Source organism: Terrapene carolina, unplaced genomic scaffold, assembly GCF_002925995.2.
Source record: "Terrapene carolina triunguis isolate 2854851 unplaced genomic scaffold, T_m_triunguis-2.0 Scaffold131, whole genome shotgun sequence".
NCBI classification, from domain to species: domain Eukaryota; kingdom Metazoa; phylum Chordata; order Testudines; family Emydidae; genus Terrapene; species Terrapene triunguis.
In genome coordinates, this window is record NW_020664482.1 from 14,585,975 (window position 1) to 14,608,620 (window position 22,646).

The following is a 22,646-nucleotide window of genomic DNA, read 5'->3' on the forward strand; positions in this document are numbered from 1 at the left end:
CTTGAATTATTTCAGAGTAAACCAAATACGCTTTTTCTGGCCTCAGCTTTTATATAAAACCCTATATTACGAAATTCTGCTAAGGACTTCGCATATAACTTAAAGATGATATCTTGCCTGGTTATAGGAGGTATGTGGGTGAAATCTGGGCAAACATGGTTAAATGTAAATTTCAAATGGTAGCATCAGAAAAATATCACGGGGACCATATTATGTATTAATTTTAAAATAGTCATTTTCTGACCAAAAATGTAAGTTGTGCATTCATCTGATGAGTTGACATACCCCTTAATTCCTTGCCTGGCATTCATTTTTCAAGCAAATAACATACCGAAGTCTTAACTCAGAAAGTAATAATGATGAAAATTAAATCAGCCCCTCCGTTCATTTCAAATTCACACCCTTTCAGAAGGGAGTAACTTATTCAAAGTGACACTGGTATATTGTAGCAGCCAAATTATATAAAGAAGTATGTTGCATATTTTGTTCTGAGTCAAGCCAAAACAATTTCATCTCATTGCAAGACCACCAAATTTTTCACTCGGATAATAGTTAAATAATTGCACATGTATGTTTGAAAGGAAAATGCTTTTGTGAAAGTACCCGTTATATTAAATAGTGAGTGTTAGATTTGTGTGAAATTCTTCAATTTCAGTACATGTGGGGAAAACTGAACACTTCTTAGTGTTTTGAACAAACCTGAAAACCAAATGGAAGCACCTGCCAAGACTACTCAGGTTCAGACCCACAATGTTCCATGTGGGGAAGGAGAAGCTTGTGCAAAACTCAGTAACTAAGTTACTCAAAAGGTCTGTAAGATGGCCCAAGTTTCAGGTTGATAACTAGACAGGACTTGAAAGGTTGGCACAGCTCTAATTAATGGCCATAAAATTAGCTATTCAGATTACAATAACAGCTTTCAGCCAAAAAAGTCAAGGATAGCCATGCATTCACCTCAGGAGACAGAATTTGTCTCTCTACATTACAGATTCTTTCCGAATTGGAAATGTATTTTATTCAGATTATCATTTTGCAGACTATATTATTCAAGTAAATTATCCAAAGCTCAATCCTTGACTCAATATTTGTTTTTTGAGGCAGTAAGGCTTTCATAATCAGGCCTCAGATCATCAACTGAATGTAATGTTGATTCTATAATCATTTCTGAAATCTCAAGCCATTTTGGCCTTCTTTTGCTGATACATATCTGAAGACATCCTGGATGTTTCTGTACAATGATAATTTCTTGGAAATTGTTTCACACTTGGGGTTTATCAGGAGGCCAAAGACTGCAGACTGAATGCTTTCAGATCCTATGGAGTGCAGTGATTCCCTGAGGCATGGCCTCCATGCGGAGTTTCTTTGATGCTTCTAAGGCAAAATGCCTCCTTCCACACAAGATGGGGCTGCATAAGTGCACAGATGTGTGCATGCAAATCTACAACTAATAAGCACAGAATGCACACTTCTTGAACACATCTTTGGAATTCAATTACCCCTCCCCACAACACTTTTCAAAATGTGCTTTTCTGAGCATTAATGATCTAGGTTAACTAATAACATGATGATGATAATAATGCATATGATACCATGGCTTCACATCAAAAAGCTTTGTGTGTCCTGAACTACAAAGCCATTCTTTCTCTCACTACTATTATTTTCTCATCTCATCCTCAGACACCCCCCCCTTTTTTAAAACTCTTAAGAATAGTAGACTCCGTTTATATATACCTTGTCTCCAATGGTATATTACTATTCAAGACCCAGCTGTTATGCAGATGTACGGAATCTTGCGTACTGGTTGGAGGGGTTTGAGCAGCTGGACTGGGCTGACTGCGGGTGGTCATTGATCTTTTCTGGAGAGAATCTGCTGTTGGAGGTGGTTTTCTGCTGCAGGTGCATGCATGTGGTGGTGGTGGAGGGGGTGGGAGTGGTCTGAATGTGAACTGGTTACGTGGGCTGCCCGGTATATCTAAAAAAAACAAACAAGAAAGAAAAGACAAACAAATCCATAGAGTTACTATTTTAAACAGCAATCAGAAAAGCATGGTATTATATTTAACAGGATTACAGTATTGTGTAGTAGAGGTTAAATTTCAGGCTGTCTGTAAAATGTTATTGTAACATATGAATTCATTTAAAATCCTCTTATGAAATAAAGAATATTCACAGATTTGAATTTGTATGTAAATTCTTCAGTGCTGCGGTGGTTAAAATAAATGAAGCAGCACTCACGTAATTTGTCATAGCATTTTTTGGAACAAATAAATCAGAGTGACATTGAGTTACAGCACAGAAACCATCTGATTTCATCAGCTGTAAATCCCATTTAGGAAAATACCTGTGAAAGAAACAGACAGGTTACAAGAATAAACATCCTGCACTTCAAATCAAAACAGAGAATAATTCAATCAAGCCCTCTTCAAAACCACTAAGTAATAAACATCTCCCATAAAATAAGGTTAACAGATTTACACTACTATGTTAATGTTTGTCAGTTAGGCCTGGGAAAAGGTTCTAGCAGAGACTGTCAGTGAGGCAATAATGACACACACCTGGAGAGAAGCTTCTGTGGTATTAAAAGCAGAGGAGCTGGCAGACCAGACTGTAAAGTGAATGCAGCTCTTAGTAGGAGCTTTAAGGAAAGGCTGTTGTGTTTGCATAATCACTGTTCTGTTACTTGCTAGTACTGTTGTTGCCCAAGACAATTTAGGAGTGTCCTCCTGCTGTTGCTGCTACCTTGAAGACACTAAGCACCTGTTTCTACTGTTCACTCAGGAGAGACTCCAAAATCTATTATGCAGGAGCAAGAGAGCCAGGGGAAAAATTATGAGCAGCTGAGCAAGGAAATCCCTCAGAGACAGTGTGAAGATGCTACCATTACTTTTTAAGGATTGCTGCAACTATTGCTTTACTAACAAATAGCTGACAACATCTGAATATGTTGCTGCCAGTGAACTGTCATGCTATTGACAGGAAAGACCTCCAGCCCCTAAACTGGTGGCTCACATTTGCTAGTATTCCTGCTGCCAGGAAACTTCTCACCCTTCCACAGAGTGTAGCTAACTTTTAAGTAATACATTACTAACCCTTAAGCTTTGAAGACTTCAGTCTTTGTGTTTGCATCATATTTACCACAATGAAACCTGCCAGCTTTTGCATCCTATTTTCATACACACTTGTACACACACAGTCGTGCTGACTGGCATGGAGAGTTTCCAAGTGTTCTTCAGAAAGGAAAGGGAAGAGCTCTCATGGCTTTTAGGCCCTGAAATGTCCCATTCTAGGAGCCTGTCTTAGACACACATGTGCCAAGGACAATGCACCTCCTATGGCAAACATTTTACCTCCATGTTACACATTCCCACCCACAAGATAGAATCTTTTGCAAATTTCAGTTGGCATGATAGCAATCAGATCAGGAATGGAAATGTGGCAGGAGCTGGTATGAAACAGTTATAATGACCCTAGGGACAGTTATCAGGCAGCAGTGATCCAACCAGTTAAACTTCCTCCTGCAGTGGGAATTCTGGAGTCCACTGCCTCTTCTTTCTCACAGCCAACTGCACAGTCACTTCTCGTGTAAGCTTTCCCAGATGGTGGGGCACAGCCCAGAAATTGGCTTTGAGGGGATTGCCTCATACTGACTGAGAAACCTCCATTGCCCACAGGGAAAAATAAGTCACTGACCTCCAGTGGAGCCCAAACAAGCACCTCTCTTCAACTGCCCCAACTGCTTCCGCTGCTCTGTCCCCTCCCTATGCTAACCCAATCCCACAGCTGCTCTCACTCTTCCCAGACAGCCCAATTTAAATTTGCTGTTTCAATATGCAATTCCTCTGTAGGCTCAGTGCTTGTGGCATTCCCTGTGAGTGTGGAATGTATGCTGTATGTGTTTGTTATACAGTAACTTCTTTTGGTTGTTGTTTCCAAGGGTTTTTTATTTTCATACCAGTATCTCATTCTAGCAAGGCTACTTAGGGTGGAATTCTGATGATCCCCAGATCCCTGGAAGGAACTACCTTTGTGCTTCATTTTCAGCAAGTATTTTGTTAAGAGCTGTGACTGATGCATTGTCTTCATGCTGGAAGGTGAATGGTCTTTTGTGAATAGTGACAGCTGGTTTAGACGGCAGGTGACAAATGGCATCAACTTCCTAATGACACACAATGCTAATCCCAACCATAGGAGCAAGAGCCAGTGTCGGGAGTCAAGCCAAGAGTCAGAGCCAGAGTCAGAGGCCAGGGGCAGGGATCAGGAGCAAGGAAGGAAGGCAAGAATCAGGAACAGGTCAGGAAAGCAGGAACCAGGGACAAGTCATGAAGGTAGGGCTCAGGTGTCAAGCATGAAGGCAGGGTCCAATGTAGCAGCCACATAGGAATTCACCTAGTTGCACAGACAACTTCTTGTCTCTCTTTCTGGCTTAAATAGTGTACCTTGGCCCAATCAAGGACTCTGGAGTTCCTCCTGTCAGGTTCCTGCTGGTAGTACCTTTAGTGGAGCGTAAGGACTTAGGGATCACAGTTCTCCAGTCCCTAGTAGAGCTGTTGGGTGGCATTGTGGATGTGGCAGCAGCCTGGAAGCCTGTGGGCACCTGTGGAGGATTTTCCCCTACAGTATTAGGATTCAAAATGTACTTGTGCATCATATTCCATGGGGGATCCTCACAACTAGTTTATATATATCAGAAAACAATTCCTAAGCATCTTAGAAAATTGGAGACCTCAGTAAATTAAATCACTTGAGACAGCAGTCCACAGCACTTACATAATCTACTAAAACACTTCATATAATAATTAATCTTAGTAAATCTGATATCCTGGTATCAAAGAATTAGAGGCTTCCAAAATTTTAGACACAACCCATTTTTGTGGTGGGACCATTCCCATCCTTCCCAGCAATTGATCAAAGCCATTCCCTTATTTTGCCTTGTCATAATCGAACATTCACTCCAGAGAAAGTTTGTTGGGTTGCCGCTTATCTCATAATTTGCATGACAGCTCAGAATTTATGTACCTGATCTCTGCCATCCCTAAGAGTCAAAATCTTCAGGACATTCACAAATTGAGGCTTCCTAATTGCCATAAGGCTGGCAATAGCCATTTCAATAAAGGGACACATTTTGGAGGAATCAGGATGGCACTGGACAAAGCACCAGCTTTAACAATTAGAAATTGTTCAATTCATGCTTCTAAACCCAGTCAATTAGGTAGCCTCTCTCTATACACTTCCATGGTTAAGTGCTGGCAGTGTGTTTGGCTGTGTACAGACACAAGGAGACAGGGCCTCTTTCCTAAGGAGGTTACAATCAACGGTAAAGGGGTCTCATCTTAAGAGGTATTGAGTGCTTGAAGACACAGTAACTGTTAAGACCTTGTATGGCTCCTTCTAAAGGTGATGGGTGGAAGAACTGTAGGATCCATATCTAAGTTCCCTCTTAGCTGCGCGGCCGCACAGCAGACTATCAAGGGCTGTGCAGGTGGGAAGAGGCGCCTCTTCCCCAGCCCCGTGCTGCGGTGGCGAGAGAGGGATGGGGAGAGTCCTCTCTCCCTGCCGCAGCCCTGGGGCAGCCTGCACCCCAAACCCCTCAGCCCCAGCCCCACCCCAGAGCCCACACCCCCAGCCAGAACCCCGCACCCCAACCCTCTGCCCTAGCCCTTAGCCCCCTCCTGCACCCCAAATTCTTCATCACATCCCAGAGCCTGCACCCCCAACCGGAGCCCTCACCCCCCGCATCCCAAACCTCTGCCTCAGCCCCGAGCCCACTCCCGCACTCCGAACCCCACTGCCCCACTCCCGCTACACATCACCTCCATATTGGTGAACATAACAAAATTCATTCCGCACGTGGATGTAAAAAATTACAGGGAACATTGATCCACATAGCAATGCATACTCTAGCCCTACTTCTCCTTTTGCCTCACTACCCCTTCCTGTGCTGACACACAGATATCTGCCATAGAGCTCAGTTTGTTCCATGCCACATGTAAATGTTATGCTTCGTGGACCCAAAATCCTGTCTATGCTTGTACAATGGTACTGCCCATTTCTGCTGGCATGTGGCTGATGGGAAGAATTTTCCCCAACAATATTAGTACTCAAAATGTATATATGCACCATATTCCCTGGGGGATTCCACTTTACTGCTGTGGGTGGGAGGAGATTAAACACTATACTTGTCAGCCTTTTGTGTGACTATATCATATATATTCACAATCTAAGTGGTAGGTTGGGGAGGAGGTGATAGAGAGAGAGAAAGATTTAGGAATAGAGCCTCAGCTGGTGTAACTGGTACAACTTCATTGACTTGAGCTGAAAATCTGGCCTTGAATTTCTAATTAGTTTTTTACAGACTATTTCTAATTTGCTGAAGTTATTTTTATTTTACTTACTTTGAGACTAAGTCTACATCTCATTAACTTTATTTTTATATCACAGAAAAATGTTGCTTGTGATAAAACAATGTTTGTGTCTAAATCTGCATACCAACGATTCCTTAGAGCGCTAAATGCACAGTAGACTGTGCAAACTAACTTCATACAAAATCATTTAAATACCTCAGGAGTAAAATTATGCATAGAAATTTGTCTAAAACCAACAAGCACCTAAAGTGTGTGGGTATGATATGGGAATTAGCTTAGCTGTGAAGTTGTATCCTCCTGTTATTCTTCACATAATACTGTCTATCCACTGCAATACCTGTCTTCATTCTTAATTGTTCCTGACAGAATACTGTTCAGATATTTTCATTTCTTAGGAAACCGAAAAGTCCATCTATGAAATGTAAATATGGTATATAATTAGTTTTCAATATACTTATTAGCATGATAGACGTTACTGTTCACCTAAAAACATAACTACAAAATATGTCCTCAGCCCAAAATTCTCAGTTATAATATTTATGCTCAGATCATGTTCCCTGTGAAAAAACCTACAGTAGTGTCCAAGTTCAGGGAAATGCTCTGTGGCCTCATTTGTGTAGCATCATGTGATACAGAAAGAGGTATTTCAAATCTGCCAGCAAATCCAGCTTCGCCCCTGTAGGGTGACTAGTGATGGAAGAACCCATTTCAGATATGGGGTGTCGAAGCACTATGTCCCCAAAGAATTTATTTCTCAGAATTTCTCATTTCTGGAGGACAAATTCAGGAAATAAAAAATCTGTTTTCTGAGAATGTTCCTTTGAGGCTATGCTTGTTTTAACACCTCTTTGTTGTCTTTTGGAGGAACTGTATCTTATCCCTTCTTGCTCTACAACAAAATAAACATTTTCAAGTTGCTTTGTGTTAGGCATTCTTGATTTGCTTACTGTGGTGGTAATTAATTCAGCTTTTTATTTGGAGATATACTTTGAGCTACTTACTCTCCAAGAGTAAGAATCCTGTGATGATAGTATCTTTAAAGAAGGAAAAATTATTTCCTCATAATTCTGCTTCTTTGAAGATAACATCTCATAGGATTCTTTTTTTTTAATCAGCGTTTGGGTCTGATTTAGGGGTGGATTTTTTTTACTGTGGTTTGGATCAATCCTATTGGATGGTACTTGGTTAATATCACATGAAAATATACCTATAATCAGAGGCCATATAGCTAAATTGTTATGGAGAAAGGGAAGAAAGGAATAAGAGCCTTTAAAAACACAGATTCTTAACTTCTGCCTAGTGATTCAGGTAGCTGATGTTGTAAAGCAAAGCCAAAGAAATGATGGAGAAGATCATAGAGCATGTTACTGATTTTTTTATCTTGTTGTCGGGGGAGTAGATCCCCTTTTAAAATATCATTGTCCCTCACTTGGGTTGTAAGTTGGTTGCAGGGTTTGTACAGGGCAAAGATTTTCAAACATGGCATTGTTTTAGTAGTATAGATTTTCATAATATGCTGTCATTTTTATGGCACGTTTGGACTGTGACTGGAGTAATATTCTGAACAACCTGATTGCCAACCTCAATTCTCTCCTAGTATAATGGTTGAACACTGTAAAACTGTAACAGTGATGAGCTCCCAATATTTCAACAAGAAGCTCTATAAAGAATTTCCTCCTTATCTTCTGATAAATCTCACACACCAGGATTGCATGTGCTTGCAGAGAGGAGGGATGAGGGACTGTAGCATTTATTTGTTTATCTGTTTACACAAAATGCCTGTAGAGTAAACCGGAGGGAGTATACCACCTGGGGAAATTCCCTGAAAGCACCTGACCCTTGGTAAAATCTGGTATATTCTAAAAGCAAAATATTTCCTCTTTCAAAGCCTTAAAATTAAAAGTAATCTCTGAAAGGGAAGATGCATAAGTACTGAGACTGGTGTAAAAGTCAACCAGAAAGAGAAAGCACCCTGATCTTTTTTTCAATTTGTAGGAGGGTTTGTAAAAAGATGATCCAATAAACTCAAGGGACCACTCCTCCTCCCCCTAAGAACATAATAGAAAGCTATTCCATACATAGTTCATTATTGATTGAAAAATATTTTTGAACAGTTAGTGTAACATACACATCTCCTGGGTGTAGTGCTCTGTCCCATCTAGTGGCACTGTGACCACTTAGAGAGAGAGATTAATGAGTTTCCTCTACAGCCGTAGCTAACAACCATATGGCTTTTAGCTCATGCAGGAGAGGCTCATGCATTTAGCTCCAGTTCTCAGGTTTGATCCCACCCAACCAAGACCACAGTCTGTCGGTGTTACACTAGGAATTTGGCAGAACTATTTTCATGGCACTTTTGACAGATATTTCATTATCCATTCTCCATCCATAAAATCAGAAATAGGCCAAAAGAAATCTGATGAGGTTCAACAAGTTGAACCAAGATGAGTCCTGCACTTAAGTTGGAAGAATCCCATGCACTGCTACAGGATGGGGACCGACTGGCTAAGCAGCAGTTCTGAAGAAAAGGACCTCGGGATTACAGTGGATGAGAAGCTGGATATGAGTCAACAGTGTGCCCTTGTTGCCAAAAAGGCTAGCAGTATATTGGGCTGCATTAGTAGGAGCATTGCCAGAAGATCGAGGGAAGTGATTATTCCCCTCTATTGGGCACTGGTGAGGCCACATCTGGAGTACTGCATCCAGTTTTGGGGCCCCCGGTACAGAAAGGATGTGGCCAAATTGGAGAGAGTCCAGCAGAGGGCAACAAAAATGATTATGGGGCTGGGGCACATAACTTACGAGGAGAGGCTGAGGGAACTGGGCTTATTTAGTCTGCAGAAAAGAAGAGTGAGGGGTGATTTGATAGCAGCCTTCAACTACCTGAAGGGGGGTTCCAAAGAGGATGGAGGTAGGCTGTTCTTAGTGGTGGCAGATGACAGAACAAGGAGCAATGGTCTCAAGTTGCAGTGGGGGAGGGCTAGGTTGGATATTAGGAAAAACTATCTCACTAGGAGGGTAGTGAAGCACTGGAATGGGTTACCTAGGAAGGTGGTGGAATCTCCATCCTTAGAGGTTTTTAAGGCCCGGCTTGACAAAGCCCTGGCTGGGATGATTTAATTGGGTTTGGACTAGTTGACTTCCTGAGGTCTCTTCCAACCCTAATCTTCTATCATTGTATCATTTAGTGACAAGGGAACAGTATCCTGTATTGCTACCCACTGAAGTATGCCAAAGAGAATACATTAAAAAGTAATGAACCTTAAAAGTTTTGCATTTAATCTGTAGTGCTTTGTAAGTATTTTAATTCTTTCCAGATCCTAAATTCATTATTTATTGGTGTATTTCTTCACCAAATATGTACTGGTTGAATTTGAATTAGCTTGGAATCCATTATTTAATTAAATAGTATCATATGTTCTGAGAATTTATTTTCTATTTAAAAGTTCCCTGGGTATTAAAACTGCTCAGTTAGAATCAGAGCTGCAATAGTTTATCAAGTGGAGATGAATGAGCATCATCAAAATCTTATTTATGAAAATAAAAACACTAGAATGGATAAATATGAAAGAGTACAATGAGAAGAGATCTTAGAGTCACTGCATATTTGGCTAGAAAGACCACAACCAGAGCACTGCACACAGCACAGAAAGGCATGTAATGAAGAATTGAAAAAGATCAGGTATAGCAAGGACAACAAAGATAAATATTAAGGTGTAAGGCTAGGAGAAGCTTATAGTCCACGGCCTGAACCTGCAATAAGATGGGGGCATCTCATTCAGGATCAGGGCCTAAGATGACAAAATAACAATTAAACATGTGTGCTGGAGACAAACAGTATTGTAGCACTACTTGTTACTGTATTTAGGCCTGATCTTATGAGGTTCTCATAATCTTAACTTATTGAAGGTCTACCATTCTATGAGAGTACATTTTACAAGACATTGTCTGCATGTTTATGTGTATATGCCCTGTGACCCTACAAAGCCCTTAATTATATGTTGCCCATATCTGAACCCCTTCTATTTCTGCTATATTGTTTTTGGGACAGGATGAGCAGAACAAAAACTAGTACTCCAAATGGGGTCATACAATTGATTTATATATTGACATTATAATATTTTCAATATTATTTTCTATTCCTTTTCTTATACATCTTAACACTTTTGCCTTCCATCTTAAACATGAAATTCCTTGCTTTTGTAGAATTTTTGTGTTTGTCTTTTCCTAGTCCTACTACATTGTCAAGCTTCTTGAGTATGAAACACAGAACTCCATCTCAAAGGACGTCTACAAAAGTATAAGCAGTTCTATGCAAAATTAAAACAAATTTATAAGACAATTGGAAGTTTGTAAACTCTATTAATTAAAAGATATCTCACAAACATACAGCATCTAAAGACTCACATATATAATTTCATACCCATTTCTTTATAAAAGAAGGATGAATCCTACAAATGTCATTATTTAGTGTGTCCTACAAATGCAATAATTTACAATTGCACTACAATTAACAGAGGTCTTGTCCCACGTTATTCATTCTCAATAGTATCAATGAATATAAAATATTGAGAAATATTGCAATAATATAACATCAAAGTAATGATCTACTTCACTTATAAATTCAGTTCACTATGTTCATACATACCCCATTAAATGTTTTCTTTTAATTCTTAGTGGCAAGTGTACTACAAGAGTTCACTTGTATCCCTTACAAGCTATAGGGTACATCTGAACAGCTTCTAATTTAATTTGTGCGCCATTTTAACACAAGTCGATTTGGAAAAATAAGAATGGTAACCCTTTCCTAATATTCCTGAAAGATTTAGTCATGCTGTTTTTCTTCAAAATATTAAAGTCTAACCATATTTACAAATGAAATATGATGGTTTTAAAATGCAGGTTGCAGTTTAATTCTCATTTTAAAGCATCACCGGCTTTTATGATGACCATTGCTCTAGCTATGTAATGTGAAGAATGTGTCCCGTCTACAACCTATTAAGACGTTAAGGATTTCCAAATTATAAATACCATACAATGCCTCCCTTTCTTCAGGATCTTTTCAGTATAAAATGCTAAGCTGCATACCATAATCTCTAAATGACTGATATGTGTAAGATTCACCTTACAATTAGCTCGTAGAAAAGTATATCCATTCCATACAGAATACCAGTCTAAAACAGAATGGTGGGGTAGAAGTTACAGCACCATAACGAGACTTCAGTCAACAAATATTTTTTTCTGAAGGAAATGCTTTGTGAGTATGGGCTCAGTCCTGTTTGCTATTGTATACCGCCTCTGAAAGACTAACTGCCCTTGTTTCCCATTGACTTCAACAGCAACTGTGAACAGTACTCAGAGACTCAAGATCGGACTATTTTAAATTTCAGAATATATTGGCTAAATTTCCTTTTGGAGTAACTACTTTAGTGGAGTAACCTGAGCACAGAATTTGACCCATTATTTTCACTCGAAAAACTACAACATTGTAATGATTTCAACTTAGTCATTTAAAAAAAAAGGAGTGGCCCCAATCCTTCCAATACTTAAGCATGCATATAACGTTATGCGGAGACACTCCTGCAGTAGTTGCTACTAGTGATGGTTGGATAGATGTTAAACAAAGATCTTTATCAGAAGACATCTCTAACAGTCTTGTAACTTCAAAATGTTCCTTTACATCAACCAGAGAGAGACTATGTCGAATCTTCCAGGCAACAAGACCTAGATCTCATAGAAGGTTGTACAGGTTGTGCTGTAGCTTGTTGAAGGCAGAGCTGCTGCTGTCAACAGCACAGAAGTAAGGATAGCATGGCATGATATTGCCACCCATACTTCTGCACTGCTGCCTGCAGAGCTGGGCTTTCAGTCAGCAGCCACCGCTCTCCAGCTGCCCAGCTCTGAAGGCAGTGCAGAAGTAAGGGTGGCAATACCACAGCCCTCCTTAAAATAACCTTGCAACCCCCCTGCAACTCTCTTTTGGGTCAGGATCCCCAATTTGAGAAACGCTGATCTCATCAGTGAAATCTGTATAGTATAGTCTAAAAGCACAAAAAAGACCAGATTTCACGGTCCGTGACGTGTTGGTCATGGCCGTGAATTTGGTAGGGCCCTAATAATAACACCATGTATGATATCATGAAAGTTTTAACTGTTACCATATGGTAACACCCAAAGATACAATTACATCAGTGCTTGTTTACATAAAATAAACACTTGAAAAGAGGAGTGAATAACTAGAGCACATGCAGAATTTTTGTTTCGGTGATCTATCATACTTTTTTTTTTAAACGTCTGTCGTATTATCATTAGAATTATAGCTTTGCTTTGTACTATTTGTATCTACATTTTCTAAATATCAATACACTCTTTATATGATATTGACTTTAAAGTTATATTTTCTAAGATACTGAAATGCTCACATTTGTGTAATTTAATAAGATAGCTATTAAAAATAGAGCTACCCTCCTTGGTCTTTCCAGCCTCAAACTTGTGGGCAGAGTGATGGCAGACATAGGCACATATGTCAACTTTTCCGAAATGGAGGCCAGTTTAAGATCTTAGAGGCCAAAATAGTGTGGTTCAACATGCTGATGCAGCAGATACAAAAGGGAGCCTCCTTGGTGATTGTGGCAGACAGGTCAAGGAAAATTGTAAATTGAGAAATGAAAAGGCATTATAATCATGGTGGTGACATCTGGGAGCCATTCAGGAGGTTCATACGATTGCCAGGGAGGTTCTGCTCTGAAAAAGTGATTTTGTCAGACACTGGTTATATGTTTAATCTGGACATCCAACACTGGTTTGATGGGTGGCTATCAAAGGTTTACTTAGCAGGCCAAGCAGCTGCTCGTTGTATCTGTTGGCCTGATTTACTATTTATAGGGTGTGGGAAAGAAGGGGAAGGGTAATGTTGGTCAGTTTGTGACAGATTTCAGAGGAGGGATTGTTAACTTGCAAGATTAATTGTGGGTGATGGGGTCAATCACTGTCATGGACAATGACTTCCACTAGTGGTGACTGCTAGGGTATAGCAATAGTGTAGTGGTTCTCAACTGAGGGTCTGCGCTGAAGCTCCCTGGGGGTGCCATGAGTTGGATTTGGGGGCCCACAGTGACCACCACTGGGCTAAAGCCCTGATCCCCAGTGCCCCCTGTGGGGCTAAAACTGGGAGCTGCGGGGCTGAAGCCTGGAGCCCTAAGGTGCCCCCAACGGGCTACAGTTGGGAGCTGCAGGGCTAAACCCTGGAGCCCTGAGCCCTGGTGCCTCCGCAGGGCTGAAACTCTGAGCCGCGGGGCTGATGTCTCAAGCCCCACAACCAGGGGTGCTGGAACAATTTTTATAGTGGGGGTGCTGAGAGCCATTGAACCAAACTGTAAACCCTGTATATAATGGAAACCCCTTCAAGCCAGGGGGTGCTGCCACACCCCCATCACCCCTAGTTCCAGCACCTATGCCCCCCCCCCCCCAGGTGGCTGAAGCCCTAGCCCATACCCTGGGAGTTGGGGTTAAGGTTTTGGCATCAGCTCTGCCCCCAGAGACCAGCATGCGAGGGCTCACTCCTTAGTTAGACTCCAGTGAGTCTAATGCCAGCCGTGCAGGTTATGTATCTCCATTTACCTGGTGTAAAGGAACTATTTCAGTGGGAGCAGGACAAGTTACACAGCACAGGGAAAATTGTTGTAAACATAAACAAATATCAGATGTGGATACATTTTTAATTCAACCATCAGCTTCAAAACAACAAAACCCACAGAGCGATGATACTGAAGTTCCTTCAACAAATTCAACCACCATAATGGCTGAAGAACACCGAGGAGGTGACGTGAGTAAGAAACATAAAGCCATTATTAACCTTGGAAAATTTAGGAAATACAAAGATAGCTATTTGAATTTCAGTTTTATTTGTTCTGGAAGTGGAGATATACCTCAACCACAGTGTGTAATTTGTGCACAAGTACTGTCCAATGAATGTTTGAAACCCTCCAAATTACAGAGATATTTAATTACAAAGCATGAAATCTATAAGGATAGGCAATGTTCATTTTTTGAGCGAAAGGCCAAAGAACTGTTTGGTACTAAAGCAGTAATGAAATACCCAACTACTGCGGATAAAAAGCTTTAAGGTCATCCTACATAGTAGTGCAGAAAATTGCTAAAACAAAAAAATCGCATATGACTGCTGAGACTTTGATAATGTCCTGTGTTATTGAAACAACAAAGGAAGTGTTTGGAGAGGAGAAGGCCAAGGTATGGTCAAAAATACTGATGTCAAATGACACTGTCAAACAACGGACGACTTCTATGTCAGAAGAAGTTTTGCAGTGCATTCATCAGCTGTATGACAATGATTTGACAATGAATCCACAGACATTTTGAAAATGTCCCATTTCTTGCCTATGTTCAGTATGTGTGGAATAAGGAAATAAAGGAAAACTTTTTGTTTTGAAAGAGCTAAAGACAACAACAAAGTCAGATGACATATTCAAACTGTTAGATGATTTTATGATCAGAAATCAGCTAGATTAATTGCATCGGGGTCTGCACTGATGGAGCCAAAGCAATGACTGGAAAGTAGACTGGTGTTGTGCAAAAAATAAAAGCCGTTGCACCTCACGTTATTTGGACACAATGCTTTTTACACCGAGAGGTGCTTGCTGTGAAAGATATTGAACCAAGTCTTCCCAATGTTCTGAACACAGCAGTAACACTCATTAATTTTACTAAATCCAGAGCAACAAACTCCAGGTGTTTTGCTGCATTTTGTGAGGAAGTGGCTGCAGAGCACCATTCCTTGCTCATGCATACATAGGTGAGATGGCTATCACGAAGCAGAATGCTTGCCCATATTATTAATCTCAAGAAAGAGTTATGTACTTTCTTAGCTGATAAGAAACCTGAACTTGCCTAAGTGCTGGAAGAGGATGTGTGGCTGGCAAAACTGGGTTACCTTGCAGACATATTGAGTGAAATGAATAAGCTGAATAAAACCATGCAAGATAGGAATACTAATTTTAGTGCCCTGCATGAAAGAACTGAGGCATTCAAAACAAAACGACAGTTCTGGAAAGTTCATGTCTGTGGGGGTACTAGTACTATGTTTGCGCTCTTACATTCTTTCATTCAGGAACAAAGCATTGACTTTGACGTAATTAAACCTCAGCTGGCAGTGCATCTGTCTGGTCTGCTTAACAAATTTAATGCTTATTTTCCCGAACTCATAACAGAACAAGCCCCTACACATACATGGACTACAAACCCCTTTAGTGAGAACACTGAAGCTAAACTTCCATCCAAAGTCCTATCAAAACTGTTAGGATAGCTCACTGACATTTCATCAGACAGCTCCCTGAGAACCAGGTTCAGAGAAATGCCGCTGGAGAGATTTTGGTGTGAGTGTTTTGATGAACACCTCACTGCTTCTTCTGCAGCCTTGAAAGTTTTGATTCCCTTTAGAACCATCTACTTATGCGAAGCCGGATTTTCAGCCATGATATCAATGAAAACAAAGTACTGAACCAGGATGAACATTGACCATGACATGCACCTGTGTTTGTCAAAGATACCTCCCACATTTTGACAGAACTGTTGATCAGCACCAGCAACAAGTTTCATGTTGAGTAAATAAAAAAGATCAGCTTTTTTATTTTTCTTCCTATATTGTCCTTTTTTATATATGTGTGTGCATTTAACTGTATAACTATCCATTCAATACAGCTTTTAATCTACTGGATATGCAGAAAAAACAGTTGTTATGGCACAGGTGGGCTGTGGAGTTTTTATTGAAAGAAAGAAAAAGGTTGAGAACCCCAGGCAGACTGGATGCTCTAAGCCTCTTAACAGGTTACAGCTTATGATTTAAGCGTGTTGTCCAAGTCTGCAAGGACCAGACAGTTACAAGTAGCATGGCAGACACTTCTGATTACTTTAGAGGTCGCAAAAATTTGATAGGAAGGTAGTTTATGATTGAAGCAATAGGTAAAAGCTACCATTTGCTATAAAAATAAACATTTCCCCTGTTACTGATGAGTGTGTGTTGAGTGATATTTATTCAAGTTTTGGCCTTCGTGCCACTAAATTCATTAGCTGTGAGGGTTTTTTAAGGGGTTCCATGGGTAATGGAACAGGGCACTATGAATCATCCTGAATAATTTACTGTTCTTAGCTCAGTAGTTCAGGAGAAATAATGTAAATATGAATGTATTAAGTCACTTTGTTAATAGATCTTTCCACAATGGATGACCTTCCCTGCTTGCCTATTAGCTGTTATATATTTGTTCTTGTTAACTTGCAACATTTTTATGATACAAGTCTGCTGGAGGCCAAGCCAAACAGAGTTGTGCCACTTGAGTACATTATATAACGATGGACTGTATGATGCTCCCTTCCATTTTATCATGTCTCTTCTGGGATTTAGGGGTAGTGATTTGTATTAGCCCTACTTTCCAAGGTTCTAGTACCTTGCTGAACTTGTATAGCTTATCTGTGTACCAGTGAGTACAGAGAACAATTTGTCAATTTATAGTTATATAAGTATTCTGTCTGACTGGACGCCTTTAAGGGAGCTTTTGTAAGAGAATGCATTCAAACTATGAAAGGAAGGAGTGATGTTACTGTGCACAGTATAATTTAAAGGACTTAACTCATCATTTTTATGATCAATAAAATTTACAGGGACAGGAATCTACAGCTTTTTCAGACCCTTCAATAAATTTTTTAATGTATTTACCTCACTTTTCTGACAATCCTTGTAAGCAGATCTCTCTAATGTAACATCAATGGAAAGATATACTATTGTATATGTACATAGTTTAGAACTATTTCTTGCTTTATTCTAAGGGAAGTGTTTACAGCTTATATAGATAAAAAATAAAAAGCCCTAGTTTCCTTACTACTTTTTTTTTAAAAATTGCTATTTGCTTTTCTTACGAATTACCATGTAGAAATCATTGTTTGATTTGAATATATTTAAGTGCATCTCCCGCAACTATAACTTGACTATAGACAACATCAAGCAATTAATATATTTGATTGCCTGTAAAAAGATCTGTCAAACATCTCCAGAATACATATATATCTATGGAATTTAATTATGGGTATGTATGTAGCAATATATATAACTACCTACAAATAAAATAAAAATAATATGAATGCAGAAATGTTTTATTCATTACTAGTAATGCAGGAATATTTATTCATTCATTCAAAGAGTTAGTAACTAGGTTGTGTGTAAATAGTATAGGCAGTTAAATAGATTATACATATGGGAAAGAGTGTTACATAAAGGCAGAGACAGTCAGCCACAGGATGTAGATGAGCACAAATGTATAGTAATCAAACTGCAAGAGGGCTGAAAATCACAGTGGACCACATCATGCCACTGTTTTTTAATCATATTTATGTACTGTGTAAAAAAATGTTTACTTCCAAACCAAGGCTTCTCTGCCTTTCTGGGGGTAGGAGATTAGAGGTGCAGTCATGGCCCATGGAAGAGGTGGTGGCAAGACCACACAGAGGTCTCTGTTACCCAGGAGTATGGGACTACAGGACAGTGTACAAAGAGTCAGGAGTTCCATGCAGGTGCCTCATGATCTGCAAAGTTGGGCCACCCTAAATTCACCCTAAATCTGCCAATGTGATGCAGACGTGAAAAAGGCTAATGCAGTCCTAAGATGCATCAGGTGAGGAATTTCCAGCAGAGACAGGGAAGTGTTAGTACCATTATACAAGGCACTGGTGAGACCTCGTCCGGAATACTGTGTGCAATTCTGGTCTGCCATGTTTAAGAAAAATGAATTCAAACTGGCACAGGTACAGGGAAGGGCTACTAGGATGATCAGAGGAATGGAAAACCTACCTTATCAGAGGATACTCAAAGAGCTTGGCTTATTTAGACTAACCAAAAGAAGGTTGATGGAAGATATGATTGCTCTCTATGAATACAGAGGGATAAATACCGGGGAGGAGTTATTTAAGTTAAGCACTAATGTTAACACAAGAACACATGGATATAAATGAGCTATCAAAAATTAAAGCTTGAAATTAGATGAAGGTTTCTAACCATCAGAGGAGTGCAGTTCTGGAATAGCCTCCCAAGGGAAGTAGTGGGGGCGAAAAAAACCTAACTGGCTTCAAGACTGAGCTTGATAAGTTTATGGAGGGGATGGTATGATGATACTGCCTACAATGGCATGTAGATGATCTGCGATTGCTAGTAGCAAATATCTCCAGCGGCTGGAGATGGGACACTAGATGGGGCAGGTTCTGAGTTACTACAGAGAATTCTTTCCTACGTGTCTGGCTGGTGACTCTTGCCCACATGTTCAGGATCTAGCTGATCACCATATTTGGGGTTGGGAAGGAATTCCCTCCCCCTCCCCAAGGTCAGATTGGCAGAGACCCTGAGCGTTTTTCGTCTTCCTCTGCAGCATGGGGCACGGGTCATTTGCAAGTTTAAATGGTGTAAATGGTGGATTCTCTGTAACTTGAAGTCTTTAAATAATGATTTGGGGAATTCAGTAACTCAGCTAGAGGTTATGGGTCTATTACAGGAGAGGGTGGGCAAGGTTCAGTGGCCTGCAACATGCAGGCCGTCAGACTAGATCAGAGGTGGGCAAACTACAGCCCGCAGGACTGTCCTGCCCGGCCCTTGAGCTACATTGGTAGCGATCAAGTTTTTTCCTGCAAATAATGCGGAAGTGCTTCTAAGAAAAGATCTATTGCCACCATTTATATGTGTTAAAAGACAAGGTGGGTGAGGCAATATTTTTTATTGGAACAACTTCTGTTGGAGAGGGGGACAAGCTTTTGATGAAAGTTTGTTAACATTTTTGCTGAGGATTCTTAACATTTTTTCTGCAGTATTAAACCTCCTTAGAGGAAAGACAATATTATATGTATAATTGAGAGCAAAAAGGGAACTTGATTATCTTTTAAAAGGAAAGGAAAACTTATGTTGGGACGGAGAAAACAGGAAATACTAGCTAGTATTACATCTGAAAATGAACACAATCGCCTAGGCATTATAAATGGCTCAAGGCCATAGTTTTCCAACATGGGTGCCAAAAGTTAGGTTCCTAAATGCATACATCTTCCCCTAAAAATAGGTGGGCTAATTTTTCAGACTTGCTGAAACCCACAAAATCCTACTGAAGACAATGGGATCTGAGCGCTCAGTATCTATGAAATCAGGCCACTTTTTCAGAGTGGATTTAGGGACTTAATTTAAGGCACCAGTGTTTGAAAATGTTAGCCCGATTATTAATTATTCAACTGACAGGAAGAATGCCATCTGCACTTGTACATGAATTCAGCTGCAATTCGAGTTTAATAAGTGAAACAATATTTTTGAGAACTAAGAGATCAGAAAAGTTCTATGACCACTTCCAATAGAAAGCATTTCTCTTCTTTGGCTTTTTTCACCCAAGGCTTATCATATATAGTTATTTAAAACTGTTTGTAAATAAGACATGCATTTTTGGAAGAATAATAGAAATTATATCTATAAAATATTGAATAAAACCTTCTTTGTAACAAATGCATAAAGAAGCAACCAGGGAAACATACTTTTTCATATGAATCTAACCAACAAACTATTTTAATGAGTGCACGTCTATTAAAAGAATTCTCAAGATGCTGTAATTATTATTCATTTTCTAGAATTGTTTCACCATGAAGCTTTATACTTCTATGGGGACTTCGATGTTTATGTTTTGTGACGGCTGCGTTGACTATTAAAAAGCAATTTGGCTGACATTTTAGGTCTTTTGTTGCCAGTTTTAATTGGATTGTTCACCAAGCATCAACTCCCCCGTTAACTGCAAAAATTACAGGCCAACGTCAGTTTATAGTAATGACTGTTTAATGATTTTATCCTGTCAGTATGCCAGCTTCATATGGATATATGCATGATTAGTTTCATATCAAGACCTGTAATTAAATAATTGAAGCCTAAACAGAATGGAACATCAACTAGGAACACATCTTTAATAAACACTCAGAGGCTTATCAAGATACTTATTATTAATTTAAAATAATTAATGTTTTGAGTTCAAATAATACCAGTCTATTTTTGCGTTGGTATTAAAGAAAACAAAATCTACACTGCACCTTACCCAAATTGAGCTCTGCAAAAAAGACAGTTTTCCTTAGTGAATGACCTTTTTGGATTGCAGAAAATATTTCATAGTCAGCCTTTGTTTACTTTTCTTAAATTGACACAGAATTATTCAGAACTCATGCTTAGCCGAGTTTGTTTGCTTTGAGACTGGACAAAATTGCTTGTATGGCCAATAAAAATAATACCTTGCTTGAAACTTCATTTCTGAATGCTTAATATCAAACAGAAATGTGTCCACTGACTTCTCCGAAAAAAACAGTTACAATCCTATGCTGTAACTGTTGGTCTTCAAAATGTGTTGCACATGCCCATGCCACTTCAGGTATGTGCAAATCCAGTGCACTAGCATCAGAGATATTTCCCTTAGTGGTACCCATGGGGGTGGCGCATGCACCCCGTGTTGCGTGATGGTACAAAGGGTGGTGCCTCCTCTGACCCCCCTCAGTTCCTTCTAACTAGAAAGACTCCAATATCGAGGGGAAGGACTTGGGGAGATCTATGCATACAAGCTGACCTTGTGAAATCAATAGCTCCTCTTTACTGAGGAAGTCTGTCAGTGAATATGGAGATAGAATCCCAATTTAAGTAATCATATCGTGCTAATTGGCATGTTTCATAGACTTTAAGGTCAGAAGGGACCGTCGTGATCACCTAGTCTGACCTCCTGCACACAGACTCATCTGGAGACTTGATATTGAATAATTTTTCTAGCCAAATAAATCTACTTTCTTGGGCTCCTTCTCTTAAGGTGTAGCTTTGTCTTGTTTTTTCGTTATCAACCCAGGTGTAAGGCATGTGTAAAACTGCTTAAAGCCCCAGGATGGCACTTGATAGTAGCAATTTGCTCTTTTGGCACCAAAGAAGCAGGAATCTGCCAGAGTAACTTCGCTGGTTCGAAAAGCTCTTCATTAATGGGCACTGCAAGATGTCATGGCACAAAGGTATAAAGGATGTCCTGGAGCTTGTCTGACTTCTTTTGGACAACTTCCAATGGATTCTCCAGTGTATCAATCATCCTGTGCAGCAAGTCCTGGAATGTCTGGTAATCATGTGTGGCTGAAATAGATGTTACTGCTTCATCAGGAGATGGTGAAGTAATGGGATGGGGTGGTTATCTTTACCTCTTCATCAGAACCTTGACTCTGTGTTCAGTTGGTGCAGATTTGGCTAGCTGTAATATCTTTTGTGAGGTGGTAGGGAAGGAGATCTAGCCTGATGAAGCCACCACAGTGCCCAATACGACCAAGAATCTTGATAGACACACGGAGCAGGTGACCAGAGAGGAGGATACCTGGGGGTAATACCCCTCTTAGAGCTCTTATGTCTGGGGTAACAAAAATGAATTCTCCACTCTTCTGACATATTCTGGTCTGAATAAGTAGACCTCAGGGAATAAATTGGTGACACCTCGCATCAAAGCTTGGGCATAGGAAGGAGTCGTCCTCCTGGAGCAGTTCCAGCTGGAGTGCTGGGAACACCCTCTGATATGATGTGTGTTCCGATTGGAACCACTGATATACTCTGTACTGATATAGGGGCAGTCTTCAGTACAGGAAGATGTCACTTCATTACCGCTAATAGCAAGAAGAGACCTGGAGATGCCTTATAGCAGTGGTTCTCAAACTTCATTGCACCACGACCTCCTTCTGACAACAAAAATTACTGTACAACCCTGAGAAGGGGACCGATGCCTGAGCCCGAGCCCAAGCCCCACCACCCCAGGAGGGATGGGGAGCGAAGCCAAAGCCTGAGGGATTCTGCCCTGGATGGGGATGAGGGGGGGGCCTGTAACCTAAGCCCCGCCACCAGACAACGGGGGGGAGGAAGCCGGTACAAATTACCGGGGCCCGGTGGTCCAGACGGGGGCCCAGCTCCCCCCCTCGTCGCCTTACCGGGGCCCGGCGGTCCAGAAGGGGGCCCGGGGCCCGGCTTCCTCCCCTCTAGTCGGCCCTGTTTAGCCGGTCCGCCCTTGCTGGGGGGCCCGAAATTTTTTTTTCACTGGGGCCCGAACCCGCTCTCGGCGGCCCTGCCCGCCACCACGGCTGAAGCAGAAGCCTGAGCCCCACCACTCAGGGCTGAAGCCTTCGGGCTTTGGGGCTTGGGCTTCAGCTTCCACCCCAGGTGGTGGGACTGAGGCTTCAGTTTCCACCCTGGGCCTGAGCAAG

At 40.6% G+C, this 22,646-nt stretch overlaps 1 protein-coding gene across 1 annotated transcript in view; it reads right to left on the reverse strand.

Moving 5' to 3' along the window:
- Positions 1-22,646, reverse strand: part of TENM1 (teneurin transmembrane protein 1) — a 383,458-nt gene that overhangs the window by 218,975 nt on the left and 141,837 nt on the right. The window contains exon 3 of the mRNA XM_029911855.1: positions 1,732-1,972. Coding sequence (XP_029767715.1) covers positions 1,732-1,972 — 241 coding nt within the window. The remainder of the gene's footprint in view (positions 1-1,731; positions 1,973-22,646) is intronic.